Source organism: Pan troglodytes, chromosome 6 (assembly GCF_028858775.2).
Source record: "Pan troglodytes isolate AG18354 chromosome 6, NHGRI_mPanTro3-v2.0_pri, whole genome shotgun sequence".
Taxonomy (NCBI): domain Eukaryota; kingdom Metazoa; phylum Chordata; class Mammalia; order Primates; family Hominidae; genus Pan; species Pan troglodytes.
In genome coordinates this window covers 169,211,931-169,233,393 of record NC_072404.2, presented here as the reverse complement: position 1 = coordinate 169,233,393, position 21,463 = coordinate 169,211,931, and the positions used below count along the sequence as shown (strand labels likewise).

Below are 21,463 nucleotides of genomic sequence, written 5' to 3'. Positions count from 1 at the left end.
TATGTGAGCCCACCATGAGAAGAGGAGCACTCTAAGCCCCCATGCCCCTGCCTCACCTGCACTCCAAACATGCTGCCATTCTCTGCAGACCTCTCACCTGCAGGTGCTGCTGTGGCCCTGCGGTCCTGAGACTCAGCCTCCCAGTCTGCCCCTCCATTCAACCTGCTTATTCGTATCCCTGCAACCAAATTTCTCTCCTTATTAAAATGTAATCCATCATTCCGGGCTTCCATAAAAGCTGTGCCCCTCTATTTACTCTTTTCCCAAATGGGGCTCTAACAGATATCCCACTCTTGCTTCCTCAAAAATATAAGATCATATGACAGACATCTAGAGAAGGGTGTGAAAATAGGAATCTATCTACTACACACGAGAATGCTGTTTTTTCCTATCACTTCCAAGATGTCTTGCACAGGTCTGCACGCACAGGTAATGCTCACTAACAGATCCCAAAGAAAATCTAAAAGTCTAACGTACTTTTTATTTATAGCAAAATCACTCTGATGTTTTCAATCTGGTGTTGATATTTGCATGTAAATAGCCATGAACCAGGACTGCTGGAACTGAGAGAGAGAGTTTGTTGGCTCTTCCATGGCAATAGCAAGTGAAAAGGCCCAAGAACCTCAGGCTTTGCTTACCTAAGTCTACACGTATACAGGAAGCATTAACTCTACATGTTATTTACTGAGCCTCCTGAACAGCACATGCCTTAATTTCCATGTTTACTATTTCAAATGATGCATGAGCATCAGCTCACTAGCTCTGGACTTCCGTACAACAGGGACATGTTCCACCTGGCCTGGGGTCTTCTCTGGCCTCACTGACAGCCACCCTCATGCCAACTCCCCGCCACCTGCTTCAAACACCTGCTTTACTAGCTGGAGTAAAATAATTCCTGTTTGCACGAGATTCTATAAAATTCCATATTTCTATTCCACAGACCGCACCGTTTTCTTCACTTAGAATTCATTTGACCCATATGGGGATTTTTAAAGTTCATTTATAAAAGCATCTAATTGAAATATCTCCTTCTTTTGGCCTTCCTCAAGCTTCTGCCTTCTGGGCAAAAGTAAGTGTTCTGTTTGGATATTTCAAGACTACTTTATCCCTGTCTTAATCTGGCAATTCTCACACCTTACTATGGTTTCTTTCACCAATTCCCTATGCCTGGCTTTAAGTTCAGTGGAGGCCTTATTAAGGCCTCTGCCCTAATTGCCTCTGCAGTGCTGGTGCAATACCTGGAACCAAGAGACAGTGAAGGAACTGGAAGGTCTACCAGATTAACTAGTGACTAGGTGTTAGCTAATTGTAGTAGGGATCACATTTGTGGGATTTGGAGGATGGGAGAAGTTATTTGTAGGTGGCTTTATCAAGTAGAAAATATGTATTTTCATGAGGAATCAGTGATGCTATCAAGACGTTGTACAATTGGGAAAAAATGGAAATTCAATGGGAAAACGAAATTTAATGATAACTGCCTGCTCAGTCGGAGACCTTGTTTCATCTTAAAATCTTTGCCAAGACAAGGCATCTTGAACTAAAAGGTGCCTTTATATCAGTCTTCACCTCACTTTCATCACTCGTGCAGCTAAAACAGGAAGATACTCAAGCATTAAGAGACAGAAATCCACCAGCACTTGTCCCCTGAAAGCCTTAGGTTAAATGTTTGTCTTGTGTGTGGTTTTTTTTTTCCTGCCTCTTTTTCTTAGTCGATAAATTATAGAGTGGAAACACTCTACTTTCTTAGTCAAAGAGCAATCTTAAATTCAAAGGAGAATAACAAACAATGCATATGTAATGTCTATGTACAGTGGCTAATAGCCAGAACTACCTGAAGTTCATGTCCCTAAAGAAGGCCAGGTAAGAACAGAAACAACATGGGAAAGAATCTTTTCCTGATTCCCTGATGCTTTCAGGGAATATAAATGTTAATATCAGTAATGAGGCAGCCTGGTTAGAAACAGACTCGATGCATTCCTAACTGATTCAGGGTTCACCCATAAATGCTAATGTAGATATTTATTGAACATAAGCTAGCTTCATTCATTCATTCAGTCAATCTTCTACCCATTCCTCATTCAATAGCTATGCACTGAGCACACACAACCTTGGCCTAGATGCTTCAGCTAAAGGGTAAATGCAGGCTGGTCTCCACACAGGGGAAAAGGGAAACCAACATTTTTTTCAGAAGTGACAGGCCTTGTGTGTGCACATTGCACTTATGATCTCATTTATTTCTCACAAAATTTTAACAGGTTAAGTAATCTTATCACTATTTTATAAATAAGGCAACAGAGACAGGGTGATTAAAGAACTACTCAAGATACCTTAATAAGTCTATCTGCCTACAAAAGAAGTGTTCTCTACATATTCAATGTCAATGATTAGCAGTCTTCTTTCCATTAAGATGCCCGTGACCACGTAATCGTTTATAAATCTTACAAGTATGTTTGTATTTCACATACACAAGCCCTGCCAGTCAGTGACTTGGCTCAGGCAACGTTTGCAGAAAATGGCATCAGCAGTCAGAGCATAGCATCTCAACCTCGCAAATTACTCCCCTAACAATAAGCTATCAACAGACCCCTGATTCACAAAGTTGTTCACTGACTTTCTCTGCAATCAATAGCAGTTGCTCTTTTATTATTGGCTATTAAGCAAATAATAGCCAATCTGAGAATTTATTTATATTTCATGAATTAACTTTTCCTTTTATAAAATAAAAAGAAAATAAATATTTTCTTTGAAAACAGCTGATAATAGAAATTTTCTAGGTTCCTACGAGAGCACATGGCAAAGCAAGCTTCTAAAATATTTTGTTGGCTAGGAGTAGTTATTTGAAGGGCCATCCTATGAAAAACCTATTCAACGCTCTTTTTGCTTTAAGAAGTAACAGCTCTTGCCAGAATACCAGGTGAATTCATGGGCTTTTCAGGCTTTTGGAAAAAAAATAGACTCTATTTATCCTAGTTCTCTCCTCCTAGCTCAGAAAGACCCATCCATCTGCGTAATCAATAGCAAGCTCCAAGAATCTGTTCTGGTTCACTAGGGGAAAGGGAAAAAAATCTTTAAAGAAAACCAACACTGCAGCTGAGTTCCTGAGCATATTTGCAGAAAAAAATTACATAATATGAATTAAATCATATACTTAAGTACCTTTTAACTGACAGACTTGCCTGCTTATTATTCCAAGATTGAGATATGATTTTTCAAAAATACATTGTAGCCCAGGAACCCATCACCTTTTGAGAAGGAAGAGCTACTAGATACTTCTCTCAAATCTTGACATTACTAGAGGGGCTGGTGGTGTTATATAAACGCTCTCTTTTCCTCCCCTGGGTATTCCAGCCAACCTCACCTGGAAGACTAGGGAAAGAGGCAATGATCGAACTCACCTGGAGACCTCCCCGGGGCAGCATCAGGGTTTCCTGGCAGCGCCATTCCATCAGACAGCACCTGCTCTAGCCAATGTTAGTCATGCACCTAGTATATCAGTGAAAGCCCAAGTTATATTGATTTTGCAAATTCTGGAAAGAGGAGGCCTCTCTTGCCTTCAATTCTTTATCCCTCCATATCAATCAGATATGCATTGGAGCTTTACAATCATAAAATATTTATTAACCTCCAGCTTTTAATGTTCATGAATAAAGAGCCAAATTAATAATTTTTGACTGTTGGTTAAAAAGAAACTAAGAACGTTCTCTAAAAGGACGGTATTCAAGGCCAAAGAAGAAGCCATGGGTGGTGTTACTGGACATCAAAATGACTCACTGTAAAATGTTGTTGGTTATTTGAATCATAAAGCTTTGAGAAATTAAATTGTTTGACTGCATCACATTTTGTTTCTTTGCTTTCCTCCCAGAGCTGAAAGCAGTTGATCTGGTTTGTGTGCAAAGATATACACTCAAACACAAGCCAGACCACAAAGAGAGATTCAAATACAAAGATAGCCTCGCTGGTCTCAACCCCAGAGACACGGCATGAGAGGGAAGGGAGAACTGGCTAATGAGAATCTACGCAATGACACCATTTACTCCATTAAGAGTCTAAGAGGTAGTATTTTTCCTTCTTCCAAATGTACCACTGCAACCCCATGACCTCTCCCACATCACACAGAGCTACTTCATAGAGACTGAGTTGGAGGAGCAAACATCTTACTAAGTGGTGCACTCAGCCTCCCATGACAGTGATCAGCCATCTTGGACACCACTAACTGAACATCTACTATGTGCTAGTTATTTTAATAGCTGCTGTATAAACAGTATTAATATTAAATTTAATCTTCACCTCCAAACACTATGTAGGGGTATTACCAGCTGCATCTTAAATTGGAGGATATCTGATTCAGGCAGGTTGAAATTTGCCCAAGCAAACATAGCTAGGTTGTGGAAAGATACAAATTCAAATTCTGATTTGTAGCACTGTTGATGCTTCTTCTACTAAACTATCCTGGTTGGCTGGTTGTGTGGTTAGTCCCTGGGGGAAAAGGTATCACGATCTCGTCTTACCTCCTCTTTGGATTAGCAATTTTAAAATAGCCTTCCCTACTTCCTAACAACCTGCAGAAAATGGTTTCAGGGAGACCCACAGAACGCAAGAAGGAGACCTACAGACAACTAGTCTTACCTGGTCAGAGCTGCAAAGAACACAAACACCCAGGCTATCGTTTCTCTCCCTGGTCGGAAGAAGTCTTGGATAAGGATAGGTTCTGACACAAATCTGGGACACGGAGGCTCAATAATTCTAATACACAAGCTGCCTCCAGATGCTTAAGGATAGAATAAGAGGTTCACAAGTAGTTGACAGTGGTTTTCACCTTTGTGTCATGACTGATGAAGTATCCTATTGTATTTTGTTCTTTTATCGAAATATGTAAATATAGGTTTGCATATTTAAGTACACAGAGGCTTGCTGCACATCAGTGTAAACACTTCGCAATACCAGAGTCTCTGTGTGTACAGGTGTGGGGTTGTGTGGGTTTATTAGATACCTTTGTGTTTCAAAGAAATATGGAAAGCATAATGAAAAGCTCACTTGCAAAACTCAACTACCTTAACTGGGCAAATGACAGGGTTAGGGGTCCTCCTTCCAGTTTTGAATTCATTAGCCAAGTTTCTGAGACTAGAAAACCGCATAGCTAAGCAATATCAGACTTAGAGACCCCCACATTACACAGTTACTATTTGTCTCTCACCCCCACTAGATAGTAATTTGTCCCTCACCCCTACTAGATTGTAAATTAATTTAAGATAAGGACTATGTCTTATTAAGATAAGGACTGTGTCTTATTAATCTTTGTATACCTAAAATCTGATTAGACCTCGGTGTAGCCAAGACAAATATATTTGGGGGGGAAAGTATTTTTTTCACTTGTTTCATCCCCTTGAAAGTAGAGTTCACTGCTCTTAAGAATAAAAATATCCCATTTCATTTAATTCAGTGGTTCCCGAATGCCTTGTCCACACCAAGTACACTCACAGTCTCTAGCTTGGGAAGTCACTGTGGGGTGTTCAAGGCCTTTGGATCTGCTGAGGTGCTGCCTTCCACTCCCGGTCTTTACGCGTGACCAGAAGAGTCAAGAGAACCACCACGACCACAAGACGATCTGCATCGTGCTCTGACATTGAGAAAGAGCCATTAGCATCTTCATGTACGGAATGTTGGAGCCAGAAGAGACCTTCAGACGGTTCTACTGTTCTCAACTTTAGATGCCCATCAGAATGACCTGGTGAGCTTTACTGAGCATGTATTGATATCCCGGGCCTCATCCATTGTGTCTCTGACTTAATTAGAGTGGGTTAGAGTCTCGGCATCAGAAGTTTTTTTTTTAAAGCTTTCTAGGAGATAATAATGTACTACTGACATGCAGAATCATGCTGATTTCATCGACACCCTCTTCCCCAATTTTACAGGTGAGAAAAACTGAAGCTTAGGGAGGAGAAGTGACCACTTTGGGCAAAACCATAGGAAAGATAGGATTAAACCAGGATTTCTTACATCCTGTTCATTGCTCGGTTCTATCACACTGCCGTTCGTGATTGTGGCTACTCTTAAATATTCAAACTTGGGTTGTTTCATGTCATTGTAACTAACAGTAGAGAGCATAGAGGAAAGCAAACCTATTTTTCTTGCTGTTGTAAATCTAAAGGAGCTCTTCCAGTGCACAGATCTCTGTGGGCTAACATTTGTGGAATTCAATGGCTTTACACAGAATCCAATAACCAGATTTACAGATTTTTCTAGTGAAATCAAATAGTCATTTGGCTCTCGTGCACATTCAGTCTAAACAGCAAAGCCACTTAAAACAGTGATTCCAATACTCTTCAGTTTCCAGCCACAGCAAGTAGAATGGTCTTGGGTTTGTTTAAACAACTGCGCTCTTATTCCCACTTGCTACCAATAAAAATATATAAATAAATAGAGACTACCAAAACCATGAGAAGACTCTCACTGTTTTTTAAAGAGAACAAATTAGTGGTATAATAATGTTCCATTTCATACGAGTACCCAAAGTCCAGTTCTTGAAATTCTATGCTTATCATCTTCAAAGCCACCCTGGCTGCAGATCATTAGAGGTGCTTCCTTCTTCAAAGTCAGCCTGAACACACACAGGCTTTTTCACCAGACTGAGTCATGGCACTGCCAGGAGCTCCCTCCAGCCCAGACTCCAAACGGGAACTGGCTCAGGAAGGAGGACAGCCTGGAGGAAGCCCAGTTAGCCTTCAGCTGTGGCTGTTTGAATGCAATGCCGCATAGCCACTCCTCCATTAAGAGGCTTTTAAATCCTTCCTCTGAAACTGTTTTCTAATCTACTTCTGATTTTTTAAAAAATTATTAATAATAGCCTGGAGTTACTAGCATCAAACTACCATTAAAAACAGAATGAATAATTCAGAATTGAGACAACCGAGTAATTATATCACCCATTTAAATTTCCTAAATAATTAAGGAATTCTTCGGAGTATTGAGTATTTGCTTCATCATCTGGACTGTGTTGGTGACAAGTGAAACCCTGGGTGTCTGCTCATATCCACCGGAGTCCTCCTCTGAGTACTCAGGCCATGCCTGTGTGCTACTAGCTTGGGACCCCAAGTCAGTTGCCTCTGTGCACTTGTGTGCATTGTGCGTCTGCAAGAACATCTCTCAGAGGATGCCAAGGGGCCCCTGGGGCCTCCCTTCCAAATACAGCTGAGGGAGTGTCCATCTGAAACTTTGAGGTGTTGTATGCAGTACATTTTCAGATCATTCGGAGATGTCAGTGGCTAAAATAAGCTTTCATCTGTGAAAGAGAAAATAAAAACTAGTCTTTTGTTCATCACCATATCTACAAGTCACTCTGATCCATCACAACTGATGTCATTAAGGAAGAGCTTTTTAGAGTCCAGAGCCAGACCCAAGTATGATTTCAACAAGACACTGTCAGAGTCCTCTAACATCTAGAAAATGTGACACTCAACACATTTAATCAGATGTTCCCAGTCCCTATCTACACAGATATTTGGTGAAAATGATCTACTGTTTTCCATGCTGCTCAGATGAAATCTCAGAGCTGGGAGGAACCACTCACTTCACTGATGGGTAATACAGGGCACTAAGCAACTTGCACAAGACCAAGAGGCTAATCCCAAACCCAAACATGGCTGGTTGTCCCAATGCAGCCTAGAGTTGTGCATGCATCATATGGTTCTTCTGCAGAGTTCCATCATTTCAATGTTTTTAATATCTTCTTGCTTACTCAGAAGAAATACCCGCTTATATACTATAGACATGCTTTAATTTGGAAAGGCATTATTTTGGTTCTACCCAGTGAATGCAGAACCTTGCTTAAGAAGTAATTTCAAAATTACTAGCATACTCATATTATCTCATCTTTAAAAGCCTAAAAGAGTAGATATGGGGATTCCAGAAGTAATTGACAAAGAATATCTGTAACCGCAGGCTTTTCTCAAATGACTTAGAGCAACAGAGAGAAAGAAAAGCTGTCGATCTATTGTCAGAAATGTATTAGATGCGCTCACTGCTTGCTGTTTATTCATCGACTAAAGTGATGTCTAACGATCAGGATGACAATCCTAGCATTGAAAGAAAACCATAGAATCATAAAATGTTCAACCAAGATGGAAACCTACCCATCACGTTATTCCAGCCCTGCATTACAAGTGTGAGGGATCACTGAACATCGGCTTCAGGATCATCCATTCCTTTCTAGACCCTAAGCACTGATGGAATGGACTCTGATATTGATACGCAGCGTGGACATTTACCATCTCCCTGAATCCCAAGTAGAGTAACTATTCAGGAAAGAATTCTTTACTTGTTGCACAGAGCCTAGCTTCTGACAACTGGAAAAAAAAGCAATGAATTCCCAAGAGGTTTTACTATTCTGTGAATACAGGCAAAAATTGAAACCCCAGAAGCTGTCTGCCATTAGGCTAGCTTGGTGCTGATCTTCTCATTACACAGGATTATGTTAATAGCCTACAATGCGTACCATACATTTGAATGCTTTGTGATTACAATTGCCTTAGTATATTCTAATGCTTTACCAGTACAATACAAAGACTGAGATTTTCTTTTGTCCTTCTAGTTAGATAGGGCTTCTGAGAGACTAGAGAGTCTGAAGGAAAACATATATACACATATTTTCAGAATTCTATCTATTAGCCATCACATTCAACACTTAAATCGGCTCCCGGAGGCTAAGATCAGACTATGCTGGTTGATGCATGAGTGGTCATAAATATGGCTAACCATCGCACCATGGCTCAGATGCTAAACTGCCTTTCCCAGAAAACTTTTGCTCTGAGTAAACACCCAACACAGAGCTGGCTGCTGATTGCTTCTGCTGCAGATCAGTTAAAATTAGATTCCCAACATTTAGTAAGGCATCAAACAGGCACGACTGAACCTCCCCGCAGAAATTTTGTAAGATAATGTGTGTATCTCTCAGCACATCTCAGACTGCAGGTCAGCTACTTTTTTTTTTTTTTCCAGAAATTAAACTTTTTCTTTTTGTTCAGTAAGTTGATTTGTATCCTTTTACTCACCCTCCAAAATTGCTTTAATCTGTTCACTCCGGGCACTTTGGAAGCATTCATCCCTGCCGGTCGGAGGTCGGAGGTGTGTGCCCCTTGCAGCTGCTAGGACGTCTGTGGGACTCACACAGACCAGTGTCGGAAGCAACGTGATGCCCAGGGATTCTTGCAGCAGACACTCCCTGGCTTTTACGCTGCTTACCAACAACCACAGACTTCACCGTGCAGCACAGAGTAACCAATGGCTGAACACGACATTCTCGGCCTCTGGGAATCAGAGGGGAGTGGAGAGGACCCCCTGCCAGCGGATCCCCCTGACCTACTCAGCCTCCCAGGGGAAAAATGGGCGTTTTCCAAATGGTTCTACATTCTTTTTCTTACCTCACATGGGCTTTGCATCCTAGATTAAAGATCATATCCTGCTCTGAGAAACACAGACACTAACCATTATCTCAACTCAAAATCATTGCCTGATGCTGAGGGTCCTCACTGTGCCTGGGCTGGTCCCTGCTTCTTGGCTGGTCCTGCCCGTCTGCCATGCCCAGGGGCAGGGCTTCCTATCCATGTTTGTGGATAAAGGCTAAATGCTGACCGCAAAGTTTGGCTGCTCAGAAAAATAGAGATTTGGCCATTATCCACTTAATCTTATGCTAAGGGAATGGACAGGTATTTCAGAGTGGTTTAGGCAATTAAGAAATAAATCTACAGATGCCTCCGCAAATAGTGCAGGGCCCCTGTCAGAGAAATGCACGATGCAGAGAGAATGACCCACAGTTCTTTACACTCACTTCTGTGACAGTCCCGGTGCTGAGTAATTCATTGGACACATGGTTTTGGAGTCCTGGCTCTAGGGTATGAAAGTGTGAGCCAGGCAGGCACTGACTGCGCCTGTGGGGTTTCTATCCGGTGTTGTGGTGACCTAATTGTCTGTCGTTCTCTCCATGAGGCTGTGGGTTCCTCGAAGGCAGATCTTAGAACCTGATCAGTGCCCAGCAGGGTGTGGGAACCACGCAAGCCTTCAGTCATGGAGGAAGGAAAGGAGGAGGGGAGGAAGGAAGACACCCCAGTGAATGCTGAGGCTGTCTGCACAGCACTTTGCATGTCAATCACCACTCCGGAAGAACCACTCCCCGAGGTGATTCTGCCCTTACAGGAATTTGACAGGAGGGACTGGACATATTTAGAGTGTTTAGTTCACATGCAGACCTTTTAAAAAGATCAGGAGCCACATCTAAACAATTACTTCAACTCACCCAGGCACCTTCTGTTTTTCATTGTAATGGATTATAATAACATGCTGTCTTTAAAAGAAGTTCTGATTGTCACTTAGAAGCAGTGAATGAACACTGTTCTTTTGGGATTTTCTTGCTATAGGTTATTTTAGGGCAGTGAAAGTCATGCACTGAAAAGGTGGCTCAGAGGCAAGAGTCGAAACTTGAGAAAAAATCAGATTCATGAAACCAAAGGGGGCAAGAAAGGAGGAAGAGAAAAGTGATGGAGGCCAAGAGCACTAGCCAGCTGGGGACTCAACAACAGCAAAATCTTAACACAGCTATGAAGAATCCTTATCCGGGAAGTGAATTCTGAAATGGGTGACATTAGCCCCTTAGACAGTCTCATCTCAATCATGAAGAGAAATCCCCCAAAAGAACACCAGCTCTGAATTACAGGAAGGCACTCCAGGGCACAGAGTGGGAAGAGAAGTGAGAAAGGAGGGCTCAGGAAAGGAGAATGAGAACCAAGAACCTATTTCTGGGAGAATATTCAAAGGCCAGGCTGTGAGGGCAAGGGAAAGCAGTGCCTCCTGGGGAATGCGCTGATCTTCTCCATCCCACAGCAGGTGGTTTTGCATTTTTCTCTTGATGAGGAAGCAGGATGGAGTTGATGGTTAGGGCAATGCACTGGCTCACATATTAATAGCACACAGAGAGACACAGCACAAAGCCTCTTCCTAGTCATGAAGACCGAGGATACTTCACCTCCAGAAAGGCTGCTGGCTTTTCTGTCCAGTGAAAATCATCTCTTGACATCTGTGTGTGAGCAGTGCTGGCTGCCAAACATTTCCAGCCCACCTCCCCCGGGCACATGTTACCTTATCCTTCCTGGTTGCTATGGCCAGAAGGAACTGGGTGACCTGTCAACAGGTTCTAGAAGGAAGCAGCATCCCTTTGGCATGAGCAGCTTGAACAGCCCCGACATAAAACCTTCCAGAGCTCTCTTTCCTCTGGCATGGCAACCAGCATGAGGAGGGGGACAGCAGAGCCCCCTGGTAGGTCAGCAATGGGCATGTGGCAAGACTGAGAAATAAACCCTTCTTCTTGGAGCCCTGGAGATCTTGGAGCTGTTACCTAGGCGATCCTGGTGGTTACAATGTGTAGAGTTATGGCCTTAATTTCTGTCCCCCTTAGCAATCCATAATTATCCCAAAATAAATGTACAGGTTTCAGTGTGCAATGGTATTCTGCAATTTCCTAAGTGAGAAGTTCAGCTTGTTCATCCTCCTAAACCCAAGCAGGATCACACATCCACAGCCCAGACTGCCAGCCATAGGGCTCAGTCCTCAAGACCATTAAGAGATGCATTTTCGGCCAGGCACGGTGGCACACACCTGTAGTCTCAGCACTTTGGGATGCCAAAGCAGGCAGATCATGAGGTCAGGAGTTCGAGACCAACCTGACCAACATGGTGAAACCAAACCCCGTCTCTACTAAAAATACAAAAATTAGCTGGGTGTGGTGGCACATGCTTGTAATCCCAGCTACTCAGGAGGCTGAGGCAGGAGAATCACTTGAACAGGGAGGCGGAGGTTTCAGTGAGCCAAGATTGCACCACTGAACCACTCCAGCCTGGGTGACAGAGACTTTGTCTCAAAAAAAAAAAAAAAAAAAAGAGAGAGAGATGCATTTTCATGAGTGCACCACACCTCAAGAGTTTTTAAAATGGCAAAAGACACAAATTAAACACACACAGAGAGATAAGGGGTCCAAATGAGTGTGTTTAAACTAATATTATGCTGCCTTACATATTAAACATATAAAAATGGGCTATACACTTTCTGCCATTGGTAGAAATGAATAGTTTAGGGCTGTGAGCTCAGCTCCTCTCTGGCTGAATGAAGAGGACAGGAGTTTCAGGATCTTTATTTAAGGCCGTCATCGGTTGGCTCTCTCTACAGAGGCATTCACATTGGAGAGGGTCATGTCTTACATAAACCAGCAGAACACTGGGGAATTTCTGACACCAGAGCTGGCTCTTGCAAGGAAGTATGATGGGGCGGTTGGGGAGACTTTTAAGCACCTCTCCCATGATGCCTTGTCACCACTCTCTGGACAGTAGTGTTCCTCTCTTATCTGAAAGACAGTTTCTACGAGTGGAAAACCAAAATAAAGAAATGGTCATAATCTCAGGAGCTTAAAGCTTTACTGGAACTCAGAATCAGCAGTTTTCCAGGGGCATGCTCTTGTGTTTGGGCATTGAAATGCATCAGATCTGTGGGTAGCCTGTTGATCATGTCAATATGGAAACAAAGCAAGTTAATACTCTTAAAGCTCTTCAACTTTCCACTTAAGAGAAGTCGCAAGTTAAGCAACACAGATAGCTACAGGAGTCAGTACTGCTGACAAAATTATTCCAAGCCAGGGGATTGAACTGGCAGGGTTTCTAGTATTTCCTCTTTAAAGAGTCTTGTAAGTAAGACCTATAGGCTAAAGATGAAGAAAAGCTGATTAATATTTAATTGATGGCTGATAAAAATAATGTGAACTTGAATTTATGTGATTTTGAAAAGGTAGGCATGATGGATTTGTAACCCTGGAAACAAACTGTGGAGAAAACTTGCATCACAAGAAACTGTTAATCACTGAAAATATGGGTAAGAACATGGAGGTTTCTGATACTTCTTCCTAGCAAGAATTTTTTTAAAAAAAGATTGTCATTCCTAGAATATCTTTTCCCAAGTCATTTGAAGTTTCATCACCCACATTAGTAAAAACGGGATATTCATGGATCTAAGTGTTTAAGGGCAAGGCTTTTGAAATCTTAAAAATAATAATATAAACTCAAATATATATATATTCTCTCTAAATATATACATAAACATATATATACTCTCTCTATATATATTTATTTATAGATCTATATTTATATAATATATATACACATTATATATAATATATAATATATAAATATATATCTATATTATATTATATATTATATATAAATATATATATCTATATTATATATAATATATAAATATATATATTTATACATATATATATTTATATATATATTTTGAGAGAGAGAATCTATCTATCTGTCTATCTATCTCCCGGGTTGTTGCCCAGGCTGGAGTGCAGTGGTGCAATCTCAGCTCACTGCAGCCTCCACCTCCTGGGTTCATGCGATTCTCATGCCTCAGCCTCCCGAGTAGCTGAGATTATAGGTGCGCACTACCATGCCTGGCTAATTTTTGTATTTTTAGTAGAGACAAGGTTTCACCATGTTGGCCAGGCTGGTCTTGAACTCCTGGCCTCAGGTGATCCACTTGCCTCAGCTTCTCAAAGTGCTTAGATCACAGGCATGAGCCACCACAAATATTTTGCTAATTAGCCACATTTTAAATATATCCTGTACTTCATTCTGTTTCTGTACAAAAAGGCCTTTCAACATTTTTAAACCGAAATCCTCTTATGAGAGTCTCAATTTTTAAAAGAGGTTGTTGGTAAACCAAGAATTGTCAGGTCATTTTTAGCTTAAATTGCATTAAAATTAATAATGTGTTGATTTTTTTTAAATAAATGGAGGCATCTGTCTTCACTGAATGTTGGGCTTACTACAATGGTGGAAAGTGTATATGCTCAATGTCATTTACAAAGTAGAACGCTACAGAATGGGGCAGTGCACTGAAAATTAACAACCTCACATGTTGTGTTTATACTTTACAAAGATGAAAGTGACGCAAAATCAGGCCAGCTTCTCATAGCAAGTTGGTGACTCCTAGGATGACCAAGGCCATAAGCCTGAAGCAAACCTAAGGTTTTGATGTAGGGGAAAAGGAAGCAACAGCCATTATTGGTATCAGCTTGGTGGTCCAGACATGGGGAGCTCATGCCAGACACTCGTTTCTCAGGGACAACATTCATGAAATCACAATCACTGCTTTGTATGAGGGCTGAATTTTAGGTTATCAAGAATTTATCCCTAGAATATCAATATTCAGCCCAAAGTCTTCTAATGTAAAAGAAATCCTAAGACCCATACTTTCTAATTTGATGCCAATGGCCCGTTAAATACCCTTCAGTCTCCATTCACTCAACCCTTAAAGCACTGCACTTCCTTCTTGGACTCTCATTTTGTCCTTTGTTCTGCATGTAGCCTACAAATTCAGGTGTGCAAGAAATATCACATTTCCTAATTTTCTTTAGAGCAACTAGAATTTGAATGCAATGCTGAGTTCTAACAGGCTGGCAGGACACTCAGTCTTCCTCCTCTCTGGGGTCATCTCCTCCAGGCCTGGTCTGCAGTCCTGTGAGTTTATGCAGAGCCACAGCCCAGGGAAAGGGGAATTCTGATGATGTGTCACCAGTGGCAGGAACTTCTTCAGCCTGCATTGCTCCTTAAGGTGTGTCAGCCCTGTTGCTTCTGGGCCATCCTGGGACTCATAACCCTTTGGAGGGGCTGGGGGCCAGGAATCTGGGACCTCCCCCAGTGAGAGCCTCACTCAACATTCCCCTTGGGACCCTGCCACTTTCCCTTGGGTTCTATCTTGAAGCAGCACCCAGATCTTTGCTAGTGGTGGACACGCCAACTTCTCCTCTCTCCCCCATCTGAGGCTGTTCCTCCTCCTGCTGCCTCTAGTCTAAAGGCTCTTCAACTTCTCCCTCCTAATCTGAATCCTTCCATGTAAACTGCAAAAGGCTGTTGCAGAATGAGGCAGGATCATCTCTGAGCAGGGATGTTTTCAAATGATAAAATCCTACATAAACGTGATCTGTGTATTTCAGCATAAAGCCATAGTCAGTGACTTCCTTCCAACAGACAGACGTCTGTGTCTGAGGCTCTGTGTTCAATGGAACGTGTTTTTACTTCTCTCGCCTATGTTGCAGAGCACTCGAAGAGGGATCCTAAACTAGAATTGGTTTTTTTTTCAGGATTTTTTTTTTTTCAAGAATCCCCAACTTAATAAAACTGTGAAACGATTGCTGGGGATGGGTAGAGAAAACCCATTTATTGTACTTTTCTGCCTTCTTGTGGTTTTTGGCTTTGTGGTTAGGGGCTGAAGATAGAAGGAAAAAAAAAAAAGATGGTCAGCATGAAAGCACCTTAAAAGACGTGTGGGGCCTGGAGGCCTTGGTTATTTCAGGGTTTGCTCAACAGCGACTTCTTTGCTTCCTGAGCAAATGGCGGATGCTAAGTTTTCTATAGTAACTGGAGGATGCTGTTGGTATAAAGGTTTCATCTTCAAATTAGCAGTGACCTTTTGTTCTTCAAAGCTCATTGAACAGAAATGAGTAACTTCCACCTTCTGTAAGGATGAAGTGTCATGACAACTTACAACCGACTCCCCTGATCTGGACCAGCTCTGGGTCACCCCAAGTGCTTTCTCAAGTATCCTGGTTGGTGAAAGGAGTGGAACCACTCAGTGACCAGTGGGTTGGCTTCATGGGAAAAGCCCTGAATCTCAGGGACTCAGGGCCACAGTGTTCCTGCCTCACCCGATGCTGACTATTAGGGAGTGCTCACCTTACCTCTCTGGGCCTCATGTTTCTCCCCTGTCCATGACAAAGACAACAACATCGCCTATGGGTTATACGAAGCGTTTAATTTCACATCCGCCATGAGCCTTCTGCCAATGCCGTGCATTAGTGCGCTATCAAAGTACCGTATTACTCGTAGTACTGGAGTACCATTCTTATTACCATCATTGCCTCACATCACAAAGAAACCTGGGTAAGGAGAGGACTCATTCCTTCAAGACCAGTCCAAATTTTCATATCACAGATGATTATTTTAAAAAGTGCGTGAAGGAACACAATACTCTTCTGGGGGACATCGTTAGCATCACATATTCCAATGAGCCCAAACTATGCTGACTTGAGCACAAGTCTCTGGTCAGGGCCTCAGGCCCTTCTGCAAATAGCCAGCAGTTTGGTGACCAACAGTGGTCACTCCTCTTTGGCTTTCCTCAGCATACCTTTATCCTTTCTGTTGATTTATTATGACTCCCATATTTTAAAATCAGAGATGCAGTTTGGCTTTTATTATTTCCTTCAAGTCTTAACACTTACAGTCATATGTCTCTTTAGTTTTCATCACTTACGCTTCTTTTTTTACCATATCTCATTGGTAAAGCTAATTTTGAAGTGGCTTCTTTATCTATGCGGTAATATTGTTCCACATCAACCAAAAACCTTGTATTGAAGCCATCCATTTCTATGCATCCGTAGCCAGCACCTGCCTATATTTCTTGTGTATATCTGTGCAGGAGATGCAAAGACAACTTTACTCCCCAGCGAATAGAAAATTATTTTGGCTGGGTGCAGTGACTCATGCCTGTAAACCCAGCACTTTGGAAGGGCGAGTTGGGAGAATCGCTTGAGCCCAGGAGTTCAAGACCAGCCTGGGCAACATGACAAGACTCCATCTCTACAAAAAATACAAAAGTTAGCCAGGTGTGGTGGTGCGTGCCTGTAGTCCTAGCTACTCGGGAGGCTGAGGAGGGAAGATGGCTTGAGCCCAGAAGATGAAGACTGCAGTGAGCCAGGATCACACTGTAACCTGGGCGACAGACTGAGGCCCTGTCTCAAAAAAGAAAAAAGAAAAAGAAAAAAAAAAGATTTCCACTGACATACTCACAGGTCCCCGAATGGAAGGAAGTGTGTCCCTGAAAGCCCCAGGCACACGCTGCCTGCTCAACTCTTCCCAGGGTCGCCATAAGGCAAGGCAGGCCACGCAGGTGGTCAGGGCAGGGTTGATCAGAGACCCAGCGCATTGGAGAGTCCAGGACAAAGGCTTGAGATTTGCAAGATCAGACAAGAGCAGTGCTTCTGAAATATTCCTGCTCATTTTACATGGTGACTCTGGACACACACATACGCAGACACATATAGTGAAAACACACACATTGAAACAAAAGTTTCACCAAACACACTTGTCCTTACCATGTTGCAAGACATTCTGATAACATTACCTTTTCTTTTCTATGCACTTCTAATTTTTTTAAACGATGGTCTGGCTACACTGATTTCATGATTCAATGGGTCTCAACCAGCTGTTTAAAAAACACTGGAGCACAGCAGTGGGTTTCAAATGTTTGTATGTACTGCCTGGGCGCTCACCAAAAATATACTTACATCCCCTTCCCATATCCACAAAGATACTGATTCAGGAAATATGCAGTGGTCCACAGGATACTGCACTTCTGAATTATTTTCCTGAGAATGCAACCGATTTCCAGATAGTCCTCTGCAAGGAGCAGGGACTCAGAATCCACACTTTTACTCAATTCACTTGCTTAGGGCACATTTCTAAGAAGAAATCTTGTCCCATATTTCTGAAAGACCAACTAATTTCCTCCTATTCCATGAACACAAAATACATATCCACTTCAGCTGGGGACCCTGCACATAGACAGTTTTGGTCATAAAGCATTTGAGGCAAAAAAAGCCAGCCTCTGGCTGGGCATGGTGGCTCATGCCTATAATCCCAGAACTTTGGGAGGCCGAGGTGGGTGGGTCACTTGAGGTCAGGAGTTTGAGACCAGCCTGGCCAAGATGGCGAAACTCTGTCTCTACTAAAAATACAAAAGTTAGGCAGGTGTGGTGATGGGCACCTGTAATCCCAGCTACCCTGGAGGCTGAGGTTGTAGTGAGCCGAGATCGTGCCACTGCACTCCAGCCTGGGCGACAGACTGAGACTCCGCCTCAAAAAAAAAAAAGTCTCCAGTCTCCAGTAAGAATAAATAGCCTTGGTTCTAAGCTCTTATCTGCCAGTGAATGGTAGGTGTAGGAGTGCTCTGTTGCGGCCAAAACAAATTGCTGCAAGCTGAGCATCTTAAGGCAACACCCACTATAGTTCTACAGGTCCCAGATCCAGCATAGAGTGGCTGTATTTTCTGTCCAGGGCCTGGATGTGGGGCGGTGCAGATCAAAGTTTCAGCAGTGCTGCACTTCTTCCTGGAGGCTCTGGGGGTGGGGTGGGGGCAAAACCTGCTTCCGAGCTCATGCTGGTGCCAGGGTCCAGCCCCTTCTCAGGCCTTCTCCTCCCTTAAGCCACCAGTTGCACACTGAGTCCTTCCCTCGCTTTGACCTCCTCTGTCGCTTTGAAGGGCTCATATCATGACACTGGTCCCACCTAGAGAATCCAAGATGATTTCCAACCTTAATTCCATCTGCAAAGTCTCTTTTGCCAGGTACTGTAATATTTCCATTGGTGTGACACCAGGTGACAGAGATCATAGGAGCCAAAATTCTGCCAACAACACTGGGTTCGTGACAACGTCTTTTATGTGATGGGCAGTATTAAGTATAAAGAATAATTCAAGCATAAGACATGTTAGTTGGGAAATGACTCCATAGAATATAATATTAAAAATAAATAAAAATACAAAAATTAGACAGGGGTGGGGGGCGCGTGTTGCAGGGGCCTGCAATCCCAGCTACTCGGGAGGCTGAGGCAGAATTGCTTGAACCTGGGAGGCAGAGGTTGCAGTGATCCGAGATCATGCCACTGTAGTCCAGCCTGGGTGACAGAGTGAGACTCCATCTCAAAACAAAAAAAAAGAAAGAAAGAAAGAAATTGGGCTGTGAAGAAATTATGATGAGATAACAAAGAGGGTAAGAGAAGAGAGGAGAGAGGCAGGGGAAGAGGGGAAAAGGAAGACAGAACTGGAGAAGCAGGAAATGAGCAACTTGCTTGCATTACAGGGACTCGATGTCTCCTGAAAAATATACAAAAATAAATTGTTTAACCTTGGAGATATCGATTTGTCTGCAAAGAGCCAGGCTTGCAGTAATGAAGAAATGGTGATAAAAAGAAAATTCTAAACAAAACAAAACCTTTCCAGGCAGGTCTGTGAGCACGGGCAGGCTGACTCTCAGACACCAATAGGCCTTGGCTTTCTAGTTCCATCATTTGTGATGAGAGACGGCTTTGTGTATGTATCAATTCCAAGGATTTATTTCTAACAGAGGTATTTCCCGGATAAAAATGTGCCGTGCACTGGAGATCTGGTTTCCAGCTATGTGGATCTACTTCACACTACTGAACTGAACATTTGAAAACAGTTAACATGGTAAATTCTATGCTATGCATTTTTTAACCAAGATAAAAATAAAATGTGCCATGCACTGTAATGAATCCGTGTATCTACTTCTCCCCAACCACGTAAGGTTGTTCTTTTTATTATTTTAGTTTTCCAATGGTTAAACAGAACTGCAAGAAAGTAAGAAATTTGTCCAAAGTCATGCAGCTAGTGCGTGGTGGAGCTGGCATTAATCAAAGTGGTGTGACTCAGGTCCCCCGGTCATAACCAACTCACTCCGTTCTCACCCAAAGGAAACTGTAAATAGAAAAGGAAAATAAATCTGTATGTTTAAAATACCCTATAGCCAAAGGATGGTAGAGAGGCACGTGGGGGAAACTGGTCCCCTTAAGCAAGACACCCATGTCTCAAAGAAGGCAAAGGGCAGAATGTCCTCCTGTGGAAGGGAACTGCACAGGTGCCCAGGAACTAGCTGCATGGAGCAACTGTCACAGCTAAGGTGGGTGTCAGGGTCCCGCCCGTCAGAGGCAGCCCAGCCACAGTCAAAGGCCCCGGATGTCCCACTGGTTTGGGGAAGTCATGGTGATTCTCAGGATGTCAGACCCACTCTCCCTGAGTGGTCGTTCCTTGGTGAGCCTGCAGGAAGGGTGAGTCTGCATTGGCCAGAATAGGAATCCCGTGTCTGTCCCCTTCAATAACACAGATGTGGCAGCTGACGTCCAGAGGAGTCCCTCAGATGCACAGAGTCGCACAGCTGGTCAGCAACAAAGAGCAAGAAGGGATGGAGAATGGAGACAGGGAGAGCAGGGAGCAGCGGGAGGTGGAAGCACACAGAGAAGGGGGAGGACACAGAGAGAGAAGGCAGAGAGAGAGGAGTCCAGGCAGTGGAGAGAGATGAGCAGGAGAGCACGGCCTTGTTAGGATGAAAGGGAAAACAGAAATAAAAATCCGGGGCTGCCTTTTACTTCCAGGGTCTGCTCGACTTGTCCAGCTGCCCCTGAGGGAGGAGCCAGGGCTTACACGAAACTGTTTCCTTTACGTCACTTCTTCAAAATTCACTAAGAATAAAAACCCTTTCCATAGATTCCATTTAGAATGTTCTCCACCCATTCTTCTAAATCTCCATCCCTAAAACAAATTGTGATGAGTCTCATTCGTCCCACGCTGGCACAGTCAGAAACCATTTTTGTTATACAAATACTGGTAATGTTATTGTTATTGGGATAAATTAACCAAGACTTCAATTAGGCCAAGAAACAATTGCTATTTGCCAAAATTCCTCTGAAAGAAATTAGTGAGGGTTTGAGATTCATTCTAACATAACCCACCAGGAAAGCGATTCACTCCTAACATTGTTTTAAATGCAAAAGCAGCCTACTCTTTCCTACCATTCCCTTCAAGTTACAGATTTTTAACAAAATACATTTCCTGAGGAAGACACACATATAATGTTTTCTGTTAAAGCTTCCAACCACAGTGGGCTCAAGACTGGGAGAGGGCCAGGCGCAGTGGCTCATACTTGTAATCCCAGCAATTTGGGAGGCTGAGGCAGTTGGACGGCTTGAACTCACAAGTTCAAGACCAGCCTGGCCAACATGGCAAAACCCCCTTTCTACAAAAAAATACAAAATTTAGCCAAGCGTATGGTGGGCACCTGTAGTCCCAGCTACTCGGGAGGCCGAAGTGGGAGGATCACTTGACCCCAGGAGGCGGAGGTTGCAGTGAGCTGTGATGGCACCACTGCAGACCATCCTGGGCCACAGCAAGACCCTGTCTCAAAAAAAAAAGAAAAAAAAAGACTTGAGAAGAGACAATTGCATTTGCCTCTGCTAATTTCCCAAGCTGTGGTCCAAGACTCAGAAATGCACTTTATCCAGGGCAAGCAGACCAAGATTGAAAGTTTTGGTTCATGTTTCAACAAGCAGATCTATGCAGCTAATGACAACATGCAGAGATTCTAACAGTGGGGATTCTCTCTTGCTGGAATGTTTTCCTGCCTTTCTTCACACAGGAGGCGGGGCAGGCTGCTCAAGTCACATTTGCCTCCTGAGTCTCATCTTAAATAATTATCAGGGCTCTTATCGCTCCTTGATATTTTCTTGTTAATGTATTTGTTTATTCACCCTTTCCTTCTCGTCAACATAAAAACTCAGAGCAGGAACCTTGT

The 21,463-nt window shown here is 42.9% G+C and overlaps 1 protein-coding gene across 5 annotated transcripts in view; it reads right to left on the bottom strand.

Annotated features, from left to right (window-relative positions):
- DPP6 (dipeptidyl peptidase like 6) overlaps positions 1–21,463 on the bottom strand; it is a 1,137,219-nt gene that overhangs the window by 697,268 nt on the left and 418,488 nt on the right. Inside the window, exon 1 of one of the 5 annotated variants that reach the window (XM_054687150.2) lies at positions 9,048–9,178. The exons of the other annotated variants lie outside the window; for them this stretch is intronic. Coding sequence (XP_054543125.2) covers positions 9,048–9,098 — 51 coding nt within the window. The 5' untranslated portion in view covers positions 9,099–9,178. Of the gene's footprint in view, positions 1–9,047; positions 9,179–21,463 lie in introns of those variants that run through there. 5 annotated transcript variants of the gene reach the window in all.